This window comes from Panulirus ornatus, chromosome 50, assembly GCF_036320965.1.
Source record: "Panulirus ornatus isolate Po-2019 chromosome 50, ASM3632096v1, whole genome shotgun sequence".
Lineage (NCBI taxonomy): Eukaryota > Metazoa > Arthropoda > Malacostraca > Decapoda > Palinuridae > Panulirus > Panulirus ornatus.
The window spans coordinates 22207759-22221562 of NC_092273.1; the positions used below are offsets into that span (position 1 = coordinate 22207759).

The following is a 13804-nucleotide window of genomic DNA, read 5'->3' on the forward strand; positions in this document are numbered from 1 at the left end:
CATACACATGTATATACATACGTCCACACACGCAAATATACATACCTACACAGCTTTCCATGGTTTACCCCAGACGCTTCACATGCCTTGATTCAATCCACTGACAGCACGTCAACCCCGGTATACCACATCGCTCCAATTCACTCTATTCCTTGCCCTCCTTTCACCCTCCTGCATGTTCAGGCCCCGATCACACAAAATCTTTTTCACTCCATCTTTCCACCTCCAATTTGGTCTCCCTCTTCTCCTCGTTCCCTCCACCTCCGACACATATATTCTCTTGGTCAATCTTTCCTCACTCATTCTCTCCATGTGCCCAAACCACTTCAAAACACCCTCTTCTGCTCTCTCAACCACGCTCTTTTTATTTCCACACATCTCTCTTACCCTTACGTTACTCACTCGATCAAACCACCTCACACCACACATTGTCCTCAAACATCTCATTTCCAGCACATCCATCCTCCTGCGCACAACTCTATCCATAGCCCACGCCTCGCAACCATACAACATTGTAGGAACCACTATTCCTTCAAACATACCCATTTTTGCTTTCCGAGATAATGTTCTCGACTTCCACACATTCTTCAAGGCCCCCAGAATTTTCGCCCCCTCCCCCACCCTATGATCCACTTCCGCTTCCATGGTTTCATCCGCTGCCAGATCCACTCCCAGATATCTAAAACACTTCACTTCCTCCAGTTTTTCTCCATTCAAACTCACCTCCCAATTGACTTGACCCTCAACCCTACTGTACCTAATAACCTTGCTCTTATTCACATTTACTCTTAACTTTCTTCTTTCACACACTTTACCAAACTCAGTCACCAGCTTCTGCAGTTTCTCACATGAATCAGCCACCAGCGCTCTATCATCAGCGAACAACAACTGACTCACTTCCCAAGCTCTCTCATCCCCAACAGACTTCATACTTGCCCCTCTTTCCAAAACTCTTGCATTTACCTCCATAACAACCCCATCCATAAACAAATTAAACAACCATGGAGACATCACACACCCCTGCCGCAAACCTACATTCACTGAGAACCAATCACTTTCCTCTCTTCCTACACGTACACATGCCTTACATCCTCGATAAAAACTTTTCACTGCTTCTAACAACTTTCCTCCCACACCATATATTCTTAATACCTTCCACAGAGCATCTCTATCAACTCTATCATATGCTTTTACTTATATGTTTGTTTATATATATAAACATGGTGAGGTGCCTGAGGATTGGCGGAATGCTTGCATAGTAAGTTTGTACAAAGACAAAGGGGATAAAAGTGAGTTCTCAAATTACAGAGGTATAAGTTTGTTCAGTATTCCTGGTAAATTATATGGGAGGGTATTGATTGATTTTTTTTTTTTTTTTTTTTTAATTTTCCAAAAGAAGGAACAGAGAATTGGGCCAGGTGAGGGTATTCCCTCAAAGGCCCAGTCCTCTGTTCTTAACGCTACCTCGCTAATGTGGGAAATGGCGAATAGTTTAAAAAAAAAAAAAAATTGATTGAGAGGGTGAAGGCATGTACAGAACATCAGATTGGGGAAGAGCAGTGTGGTTTCAGAAGTGGTAGAGGATGTGTGGATCATTTGTTTGCTTTGAAGAATGTATGTGAGAAATACTTAGAAAAGCAAATGGATTTGTATGTAGCATTTATGGATCTGGAGAAGGCATATGACAGAGTTGATAGAGATGCTCTGTAGAAGATATTAAGAATATGTGGTGTGGGAGGCAAGTTGTTTGAAGCAGTGAAAAGTTTCTATCGAGGATGTAAGGCATGTTTACGTGTAGGAAGAGAGGAAAGTAATTGGTTCTCAGTGAATGTTGGTTTGCGGCATGGGTACGTGATGTCTCCATAGTTGTTCAATTTGTTTATGGATGGATTTGTTAAGGAGCTGAATGCAAGAGTTTTGGAAAGAGGGGCAAGTATGCAGTCTCTTGTGGATGAAAGAGCTTGGGAAGTGAGTCAGTTGTTGTTTGCTGATGATACAGCGCTGGTGGCTGATTCACGTGAGAAACTGCAAAAGCTGGTGACTGAGTTTGGTAAAGTGTGTGAAAGAAGGATGCTGAGAGTAAATGTAAATAAGAGTAAGGTTATTAGGTACAGTAGGGTTGAGGGACAAGTCAATTGGGAGGTAAGTTTGAATGGAGAAAAACTGGAGGAAGTGAAGTGTTTTAGATATCTGGGAGTGGATTTGGCAGCAGATGGAACCATGGAAGCAGAAGTGAATCATAGGGTGGGGAGGGGGCGAAAGTTCTGGGAGCGCTGAAGAATGTGTGGAAGTCGAGAACATTATCTTGGAAAGCAAAAATAGGTATGTTTGAAGGAATAGTGGTTCCAGTAGTGGTTGCGAGGCATGGACTATAGATAGAGTTGTGCGGAGGAGGGTGGATGTGCTGGAAATGAGATGTTTGAGGACAATATCTGGTGTGAGGTGGTTTGATCGAGTAAGTAATGAAAGGGTAAGAGAGATGTGTGGAAATAAAAAGAGTGTGGTTGAGAGAGCAGAAGAGGGTGTTTCGAAATGGTTTGGTCACATGAAGAGGATGAGTGAGGAAAGATTGACAAAGAGGATATAAGTGTCAGAGGTGGAGGGAATGATGAGAAGTGGGAGACCAAATTGGAGGTGAAAAGATGGAGTGAAAAAGATTTTGAGTGATCAGGGCCTGAACATGCAGGAGGGTGAAAAGCATGCAAGGAATAGAGTGAATTGGAACGATGTGGTATACCGGGGTCAACATGCTGTCAATGGATTGAAACAGGGTATGTGAAACGTCTGGGGTAAACCATGGAAAGCTTTGTGGGGCCTGTATGTGGAAAGGGAGCTGTGGTTTCGGTGCATTATACATGGCAGCTAGAGACAGTGTGAACGAATGTGGCCTTTGTTGTCTTTTTCTAGCACTACCTCGTGCACATGCTTGGGAGGGGGTTGTCATTTCATGTGGTGTTGGGAATGAATGAGGGCAGACAGTATGAATTATGTACATGTGTATATATGTATATGTCTGTGTGTGTATATATATGTATACATTGAGATGTATAGGTATGTATATATGCATGTGTGGACATGTATATATATACATGTGTGGACATGTATATATATACATGTGTATGTGGGTGGGTTGGGCCATTGTTTCGTCTGTTTCCTTGCGCTACCTCGCTAACGTGGGAGACAGCGACAAAGTATAATAATAATAATATAAAATTTCATAGATATTCATCATAAAAGTAAAAAGAGAAATAAGCTTAGATAGAGGTTAGCAGTGTTTATCAAGAGAGTAAGGAATGTGTTCAAGTAGGTAGAGGTGAGAACAAGTGGATATGATTGAAAGTGGGTCTGCACCAGGGGTGTGTGATGCCACCATAGTTGTTTTATCTGTTTATGAATGGGGTAGTGAGGGAAGTGAATGCGAGGATTTAGGGGAAAGGGGTATGACTGTCATGGGTTGGGAGGTGAGTCACTCACTGTTTTCTAATGGTGCAGCACTTATAGCAGATTCCAGTGAGAAACCACAAAAGTTGTTTTTTGAGTTTGGGAGGGTATATGAAAGGTGAAAATTGAGAATAAATGTGAGATTACCCAAGGTTATTAGGTTTAGCATTGCAAAGAGACTGGTTACTAGGGATGTAAGTTTGAGAGTAGACATGGTGACATGGTGAGAAGTAGACCACCTGGGACATGGGGAAATACAGTGCAAGAATACTAGAGTGAGAGAAATGATGGAAGAATGCATGGAATAGCATATGAGGGAGGAATGTAATAACATATTTGAGGGAGGAATGTAAGGACAGGGATAAGTGGAGACACTTCTACCATAACCACCCATTTAATAAAAGTCCCTAGAGGGAATGGGTGTTAGAGATGTAGATAGATAGATAGAGTAGACATGGCAGTAAATGGGACAATGGGAGCTAAAAAGAGTGATGGGGTGAATAAGGGGTCAATGATGATAGGCACATTAAGGAATGTGTGGAAAGAAAGGGCAAAGGTAGGCATGTTTGAAGGTATAGTCGACCCAACGGTGTTAAGTGGGTGCAAGCCATAGGTTTTAGGTGAAAATGCATGAAAACGTGGTGAATATATTGGATATTAAATGTTTGAGGACATTGGTTGAAAAAAGCTGAAGAGGATTTGATGAACTTTATCCATCTGTTTATCTGTCTGTACCTCTGATGACCATTCTCTCTAGGAACTCTCATCAAGGGGGTGGCAATAACAAAATAGTCTCTACTTATCCTTACATGCCTCCCTCTCATACACCATTCCATGCATTCTTCTGTCATTTCTCTCCCTCCAGCACTCTTCCACTCTGTTACCCCAAATCACGGGTGGTCTTCCTTTCACACCAACCCCTTTCATTGTACTATCATACACTCTCCTTGTAAACTCCCTGTTTTGTTTTCTTTCTACATGCCAAACCACCTCATAGTATTATTTTTACCTACTCTGCCACTCCACAACTCATTCCCTTTGCATTCCCTGCCATACCAGATTTCTCATACAACCCTTCATTTCTTTCTTCATTCCATCTAATCATACCACATGCTCCTTTCAAATAGCTCATTTCCACAGATGGGATTCTTGACCTTTATGACTCATTCCATGTACATCATTTCTGATGCACAGGTCAGGAATGGGAGGACTATGGTTTTCCTTAATTCTTTCTTTGATTCCATACTTATGCCTCTACCCTTCATTATTCTATGTCGGAACCCTATGACTCATCTAACATGGTCTTTCCCTTATCTCTCCTTCCAATTCTTCCAAATCATCAAACTTACCCAAGATAGCTGCATGATACTTAAATTTTCTCACTTCTAGTCTTTCTCCTCCCAAATCTATAGCACAGTTTAGTACACTTTCTTCTTTCTTTGGACATAAGGAGAGAATAAGTGGGAAGAGGTTGACAAAGAGAGTATGTGTGTCAGAAGTGGAATGGACAAGAAGGTGGAGACCAAATTAGAGATGAAAGGATGTTCTGAAAAATGTTTTTAGTGCTTTCAGTCTGAACACACTGGATTGTGTAACGCATATGTGGGTTAGAGTGAATTGGAGCAATGTGGTATACAGAGGGCAACAAACTGTCAGAAAACTGAAGCAAAGCATGTGAAACAATCAGGGGAAGCCATGGAAAGGTCTGTAGATATGTGGCTTTGGTTTCTGTGCATTACACAGGACAGCTAGAGCATAGGTGTGAGTGAAAATAGACATTTCTTCATCCGTTCCTGGCATGACCTTGGTGATGTGGGAAATGGCAAGCAAGTGTAGAGTAAGCTTTCAATACAAAACATACAAATGTGCTGTTAGGTTAAGGTGATAAAAATAAGATTGTGCTGATAGTTAAGGTTGATACAAAACATATGAACATACTGATAATTTAGGTTGATAGATGTGATTGTTTTTATTGAGAATGTAAGGCATGTGTACATGTAGGAAGAGAGGAAAGTGATTGGTTCTCAGTGAATGTAGGTTTGTGGCAGGGGTGTGTGATGTCTCCATGGTTGTTTAATTTGTTTATGGATGGGGTTGTGAGGGAGGTGAATGCAAGAGTTTTGGAAAGAGGGGCAAGTATGAAGTCTGTTGGGGATGAGAGAGCTTGGGAAGTGAGTCAGTTGTTGTTCGCTGATGATACAGCGCTGGTGGCTGATTCATGTGAGAAACTGCAGAAGCTGGTGACTGAGTTTGGTAAAGTGTGTGAAAGAAGAAAGTTAAGAGTGAATGTGAATAAGAGCAAGGTTATTAGGTACAGTAGGGTTGAGGGTCAAGTCAGTTGGGAGGTGAGTTTGAATGGAGAAAAACTGGAGGAAGTGAAGTGTTTTAGATATCTGGGAGTGGATCTGGCAGCGGATGGAACCATGGAAGCGGAAGTGGATCATAGGGTGGGGGAGGGGGCGAAAATTCTGGGGGCCTTGAAGAATGTGTGGAAGTCGAGAACATTATCTCGGAAAGCAAAAATGGGTATGTTTGAAGGAATAGTGGTTCCAACAATGTTGTATGGTTGCGAGGCGTGGGCTATGGATAGAGTTGTGCGCAGGAGGATGGATGTGCTAAAAATGAGATGTTTGAGGACAATGTGTGGTGTGAGGTGGTTTGATCGAGTGAGTAACGTAAGGGTAAGAGAGATGTGTGGAAATAAAAAGAGCGTGGTTGAGAGAGCAGAAGAGGGTGTTTTGAAATGGTTTGGGCACATGGAGAGAATGAGTGAGGAAAGATTGACCAAGAGGATATATGTGTCAGAGGTGGAGGGAACGAGGAGAAGAGGGAGACCAAATTGGAGGTGGAAAGATGGAGTGAAAAAGATTTTGTGTGATCGGGGCCTGAACATGCAGGAGGGTGAAAGGAGGGCAAGGAATAGAGTGAATTGGATCGATGTGGTATACCGGGGTTGACGTGCTGTCAGTGGATTGAATCAAGGCATGTGAAGCGTCTGGGGTAAACCATGGAAAGCTGTGTAGGTATGTATATTTGCGTGTGTGGACGTATGTATATACATGTGTATGGGGGGGGGGTTGGGCCATTTCTTTCGTCTGTTTCCTTGCGCTACCTCGCAAATGCGGGAGACAGTGACAAAGCAAAAAAAAAAAAAAAAAAAAAAGATGTGATTTTACTGATAGATTAGGTTAAAAAAATTATGACTGTACTGATGGTTTAGGTTGGTACATATGATTGTACTGAACAGTTAGATTGATACAAAATATATGAATTTGCTGATGGTTGATACAAATGATTGTACAGATAGGTTGATACAAAACATATGATTGTATTGATAGTTATGGTTTTACTGATGGATTAGATCAGGTTGGTTTACGATGGTACAAAACACACAGTTGTTATGATAATGAATTCATTGCATGAACAGGATGTATGTTAAGAAATAGTTATACTGATGGATATCCATAATATCAATAGTAAAAAATTTTCATTTACATTCTTGCAGATGATGACACAAGAGTCAAGCTTTCACTGATTAATGATGATCCTCAGTCTGACTACATCAATGCCAACCATGTCACTGTAAGTCTAGCATGAGCAGTCTCAGTAGATTGTCACCATAAGCTATATCTAAACTGCAGTGTACATCTGAAATGATGCTCACCCAGTGAAGAAATTAGAAAAAAACTCCTTACAGAATCTGTATATCATGTGTTTTCAAAGAAAATACCCAGAAAAAGAAGGGCATTGGGTAAACCCTCCCTTACCTATTTTTTTTATATTTCAAAAATATTTGATTTATTTAATGCAGTTTTGAAATGTATACAGATAGAAAAAGCAACGTACACAATAGTTTGTTTGCATTGTTAATACTTTAGAAAATATTACATAATGAAATATAGTTTCTTTGAGTCCAGATTACCTTAACAAATACAGAAATTATTGTAATAGAAAATGTTCCTTTATGAACTTTAGATAACAAAAGACATTAGAAATAACAGAAAATGACAACTTATAGAAGAAATGTATTTTTTTTTTTTTTTTTATTATACTTTGTCGCTGTCTCCCGCGTTTGCGAGGTAGCGCAAGGAAACAGACGAAAGAAATGGCCCAACCCCCCCCCCATACACATGTATATACATACGTCCACACACGCAAATATACATACCTACACAGCTTTCCATGGTTTACCCCAGACGCTTCACATGCCTTGATTCAATCCACTGACAGCACGTCAAGCTCGGTATACCACATCGCTCCAATTCACTCTATTCCTTGCCCTCCTTTCACCCTCCTGCATGTTCAGGCCCCAATCACACAAAATCTTTTTCACTCCATCTTTCCACCTCCAATTTGGTCTCCCTCTTCTCCTCGTTCCCTCCACCTCCGACACATATATCCTCTTGGTCAATCTTTCCTCACTCATTCTCTCCATGTGCCCAAACCACTTCAAAACACCCTCTTCTGCTCTCTCAACCACGCTCTTTTTATTTCCACACATCTCTCTTACCCTTACGTTACTCACTCGATCAAACCACCTCACACCACACATTGTCCTCAAACATCTCATTTCCAGCACATCCATCCTCCTGCGCACAACTCTATCCATAGCCCACGCCTCGCAACCATACAACATTGTTGGAACCACTATTCCTTCAAACATACCCATTTTTGCTTTCCGAGATAATGTTCTCGACTTCCACACATTCTTCAAGGCTCCCAGAATTTTCGCCCCCTCCCCCACCCTATGATCCACTTCCGCTTCCATGGTTCCATCCGCTGCCAGATCCACTCCCAGATATCTAAAACACTTCACTTCCTCCAGTTTTTCTCCATTCAAACTCGCCTCCCAATTGACTTGACCCTCAACCCTACTGTACCTAATAACCTTGCTCTTATTCACATTTACTCTTAACTTTCTTCTTCCACACACTTTACCAAACTCAGTCACCAGCTTCTGCAGTTTCTCACATGAATCAGCCACCAGCGCTGTATCATCAGCGAACAACAACTGACTCACTTCCCAAGCTCTCTCATCCCCAACAGACTTCATACTTGCCCCTCTTTCCAAAACTCTTGCATTTACCTCCCTAACAACCCCATCCATAAACAAATTAAACAACCATGGAGACATCACACACCCCTGCCGCAAACCTACATTCACTGAGAACCAATCACTTTCCTCTCTTCCTACACGTACACATGCCTTACATCCTCGATAAAAACTTTTCACTGCTTCTAACAACTTTCCTCCCACACCATATATTCTTAATACCTTCCACAGAGCATCTCTGTCAACTCTATCATATGCCTTCTCCAGATCCATAAATGCTACATACAAATCCATTTGCTTTTCTAAGTATTTCTCACATACATTCTTCAAAGCAAACACCTGATCCACACATCCTCTACCACTTCTGAAACCACACTGCTCTTCCCCCTATCTGATGCTCTGTACATGCCTTCACCCTCTCAATCAATACCCTCCCATATAATTTACCAGGAATACTCAACAAACTTATACCTCTGTAATTTGAGCACTCACTCTTATCCCCTTTGCCTTTGTACAATGGCACTATGCACGCATTCCGCCAATTCTCGATTAATATGGGTAAAACTGAAAGTTGATGGAGAGAGGTGGGTGATTATTGGTGCATATGCACCCGGGCATGAGAAGAAAGATCATGAGAGGCAAGTGTTTTGGGAGCAGCTGAATGAGTGTGTTAGTGGTTTTGATGCACAAGACCGGGTTATAGTGATGGGTGATTTGAATGCAAAGGTGAGTAATGTGGCAGTTGAGTGAATAATTGGTATACATGGGGTGTTCAGTGTTGTAAATGGAAATGGTGAAGAGCTTGTAGATTTATGTGCTGAAAAAGGACTGATGATTGGGAATACCTGGTTTAAAAAGCGAGATATACATAAGTATACTTATGTAAGTAGGAGAGATGGCCAGAGAGCGTTATTGGATTACGTGTTAATTGACAGGCGTGCGAAAGAGTGACTTTTGGATGTTAATGTGCTGAGAGGTGCAACTGGAGGGATGTCTGATCATTATCTTGTGGAGACTAAGGTGAAGATTTGTATGGGTTTTCAGAAAAGAAGAGTGAATGTTGGGGTGAAGAGGGTGGTGAGAGTAAGTGAGCTTGGGAAGGAGACCTGTGTGAGGAAGTACCAGGAGAGACTGAGTACAGAATGGAAAAAGGTGAGAACAATGGAAGTAAGGGGAGTGGGGGAGGAATGGGATGTATTTAGGGAATCAGTGATGGATTGCGCAAAAGATGCTTGTGGCATGAGAAGAGTGGGAGGTGGGTTGATTAGAAAGGGTAGTGAGTGGTGGGATGAAGAAGTAAGAGTATTAGTGAAAGAGAAGAGAGAGGCATTTGGACGATTTTTGCAGGGAAAAAATGCAATTGAGTGGGAGATGTATAAAAGAAAGAGACAGGAGGTCAAGAGAAAGGTGCAAGAGGTGAAAAAAAGGGCAAATGAGAGTTGGGGTGAGAGAGTATCATTAAATTTTAGGGAGAATAAAAAGATGTTCTGGAAGGAGGTAAATAAAGTGCGTAAGACAAGGGAGCAAATGGGAACTTCAGTGAAGGGCGCAAATGGGGAGGTGATAACAAGTAGTGGTGATGTGAGAAGGAGATGGAGTGAGTATTTTGAAGGTTTGTTGAATGTGTTTGATGATAGAGTGGCAGATATAGGGTGTTTTGGTCGAGGTGGTGTGCAAAGTGAGAGGGTTAGGGAAAATGATTTGGTAAACAGAGAAGAGGTAGTGAAAGCTTTGCGGAAGATGAAAGCTGGCAAGGCAGCAGGTTTGGATGGTATTGCAGTGGAATTTATTAAAAAAGGGGGTGACTGTATTATTGACTGGTTGGTAAGGTTATTTAATGTATGTATGACTCATGGTGAGAAGAAATGTGTGAATATTATTATTCTATTAATTCTGATATGGTATCATATATTACTTCCATAATCCAATGATGCTGCCATCAACCTTTGTTTTACATACCTGCTTTTCCCTTCAACTATTATGTCAGCAAGTTCATTACTGTATGAAAGAATTAGTTTTCCTGCTGCTTATTCTGATGGTCATCAGTTTTATAACTGACGCTCTTATTACCTGCTAAAGCAAGTGGTTGGGAAGTGCAATAAGTAAAGACAACTTGACTCGCTGCTGGAGGAGAGAGATAGAGTGGATGAATTTGATGTGTAATTTAGCATGGAAGTAGAAGATTGTGCCTGAGGACTAGTTGAAAGCTATATATTTTTTTTTTCAATCAAAGGAAAAGGTGACAAGGATGTATGTAGAAATTATTGGGGAGTAAGTCTATTAAATATTCCAAGAAAAGTGTATGCAAGAGCGTTGAGTGATGGAGGTGACTGAATGAAGAATAAATGAGGTAGAAGGGAGAAAGACTGGCAGAAGAGAGACAGAATTTAAGTACTGGGAGCTAGCTTGAGAAAGTTTGGTGATAAGGAATGAGAGATAAGGGAGAGAGCAGCACAGTGTAGAAGAGTCACTGGGTCCCCTACCAGAATAGGGTAAAGGTGTAAGTATGGAAATGAGGAAGGATTAAGGGACAGCATATTCCTCCCTACCCAGACCTATGCAGCCAAAACATGGATTATGGAGTGAGTCACAAGGGGTCAAAATGAGCTGTTTAAGAGGAGGATGTGGTATGACTAGATGGAATGAAGAAATAAATGATGGAGTGTATAAGAGGTATTGTATAGCAGAGAGTGCAGAGGTAATGAACTATGGAGTGGTAGAGAGGGTAAAACATGATACTTAGAGGTGCTTTGGGCATGTAGAAAGAATGCAAGATGGGGAGTTTATAATGAGAGTGTATGATGATATGATTAAAGGGGTCGGTGTGAGGGAGATCACTTGAAACATGTGAAAATAGAGTGGAAGAGTACTCTAGGCAAAGAAATGGGGGAAGAATGCATGGAATAGTGTATGTGAGGGAGGGATTTAGGGACAGGGAAAAGTGGAGGCTTTTTTGCTGTGACCACCCCCATAATGGGAGTTCCTAGAGGATGGATAGGAAGATAGATGGATAGGTAAATAGATAAATTTACTGTGGCCCACATCACAGCATCAACTGGTCAGAGCTTGTAGAAACTTGAAGTATTGTCTATATCATGTGTCTGTACAGTTATCACTGTTATATTTATCATTACTTGGCATACTGGAAGGGGAAAGAAGTGGTGGAAAGGCAGAAATAAACCAAACATTTGCACTTTTAGGGTTTTCCTCTTCATTAGATGAGGTATTATCTTCATTTGTGCCTGAATAGTGATTGCTATGATAGTCTTCATTTCGCATATTGGGGGTGAAAAATCAGTTGAAAAGCAAGCAAAAATAAGACAGACGCTTCCATCTCTCCCGAGAGTTGCCTCACCATTATATTTTCTACATATGTAAATAAGTGCTAGTATTGAAACAGGGTATGTAAAATGTCTAGGATAAACCTTGGAAAGGTCTGTGGGGCCTGCATGTAGATTGGGAGCTTTGGTTTTGGTGCATTACACATGACAGCTGGAGACTGAATGTGAACAAATGTGGCATATTTTGTCTGTTTTCCTGGTGATACCTCACTGGTGCATGGGGGTAGTGATGCTCTTTCCTGTGGGGTAGGGTGGTGCCAGAAATGGATGACGGCAAACAAGTATGAAGATGTACATGTGTGTGTATATATATATATATATACACAGAGAAGGGGGCCAGGTGAGGATATTCCCTCAGTGGCCCAGTTCTCTGTTCTTAACGCTACCTCGCTAACGCGGGAAATGGCGAATAGTTTGAAAAAAAATATATATATATATATATATATATATTTTTCTTTTAAACTATTCGTCATTTCCCGCGTTAGCGAGGTAGCGTTAAGAACAGACGACTGGGCCTTTTTTGGAATATCCTCACCTGGCCCCCTCTGTTCCTTCTTTTGGAAAATTAAAAAAAAAAACGAGAGGGGAGGATTTCCAGCCCCCCGCTCCCTCCCCTCTTAGTCGTCTTCTGCGACACGTAGGGAATACGTGGGAAGTATTCTTAATCCCCTATCCCCAGGGATATATATATATATATATATATATATATATATATATATATATATATGAAGTCTGTTGGGGATGAGAGAGCTTGGGAAGTGAGTCAGTTGTTGTTCGCTGATGATAGAGCGCTGGTGGCTGATTCATGTGAGAAACTGCAGAAGCTGGTGACTGAGTTTGGTAAAGTGTGTGAAAGAAGAAAGTTAAGAGTAAATGTGAATAAGAGCAAGGTAATTAGGTACGGTAGGATTGAGGGTCAAGTCAATTGGGAGGTAAGTTTGAATGGAGAAAAACTGGAGGAAGTAAAGTGTTTTAGATATCTGGGAGTGGATCTGGCAGCGGATGGAACCATGGAAGCGGAAGTGGATCATAGGGTGGGGGAGGGGGCGAAACTCCTGGGAGCCTTGAAGAATGTGTGGAAGTCGAGAACATTATCTCGGAAAGCAAAAATGGCTATGTTTGAAGGAATAGTGGTTCCAACAATGTTGTATGGTTGCGAGGCGTGGGCTATGGATAGAGTTGTGCGCAGGAGGATGGATGTGCTGGAAATGAGATGTTTGAGGACAATGTGTGGTGTGAGGTGGTTTGATCGAGTAAGTGACGTAAGGGCAAGAGAGATGTGTGGAAATAAAAAGAGCGTAGTTGAGAGAGCAGAAGAGGGTGTTTTGAAATGGTTTGGGCACATGGAGAGAATGAGTGAGGAAAGATTGACCAAGAGGATATATGTGTCGGAGGTGGAGGGAACGAGGAGAAGTGGGAGACCAAATTGGAGGTGGAAAGATGGAGTGAAAAAGATTTTGTGTGGTCGGGGCCTGAACATGCAGGAGAGTGAAAGGAGGGCAAGGAATAGAGTGAATTGGATCGATGTGGTATACCGGGGTCGACCTGCTGTCAGTGGATTGAATCAGGGCATGTGAAGCGTCTGGGGTAAACCATGGAAAGTTGTGTGGGGCCTGGATGTGGAAAGGGAGCTGTGGTTTCGGGCATTATTGCATGACAGCTAGAGACTAAGTGTGAATGAATGATGCCTTTGTTGTCTTTTCCTAGTGCTACCTCGCACACATGAGGGGGGATGGGGATGGTATTCCATGTGTGGCGAGGTGGCGATGGGAATGAATAAAGGCAGACAGTGTGAATTGTGTGCATGGGTATATATGTATGTGTCTGTGTGTGTATATATATGTGTACATTGAGATGTATAGGTATGTATATTTGCGTGTGTGGACGTGTATGTATATACATTGTGTATGGGGGTGGGTTGGTCCATTTCTTTCGTCTATTGTCTTGCGCTACCTCGCAAACGCGGGAG

The 13804-nt window shown here is 41.8% G+C and overlaps 1 protein-coding gene across 1 annotated transcript in view; it reads left to right on the top strand.

Annotated features, from left to right (window-relative positions):
- LOC139764653 (receptor-type tyrosine-protein phosphatase mu-like) overlaps positions 1-13804 on the top strand; it is a 298336-nt gene that overhangs the window by 206413 nt on the left and 78119 nt on the right. Inside the window, exon 24 of the mRNA XM_071691513.1 lies at positions 6947-7023. Coding sequence (XP_071547614.1) covers positions 6947-7023 — 77 coding nt within the window. The remainder of the gene's footprint in view (positions 1-6946; positions 7024-13804) is intronic.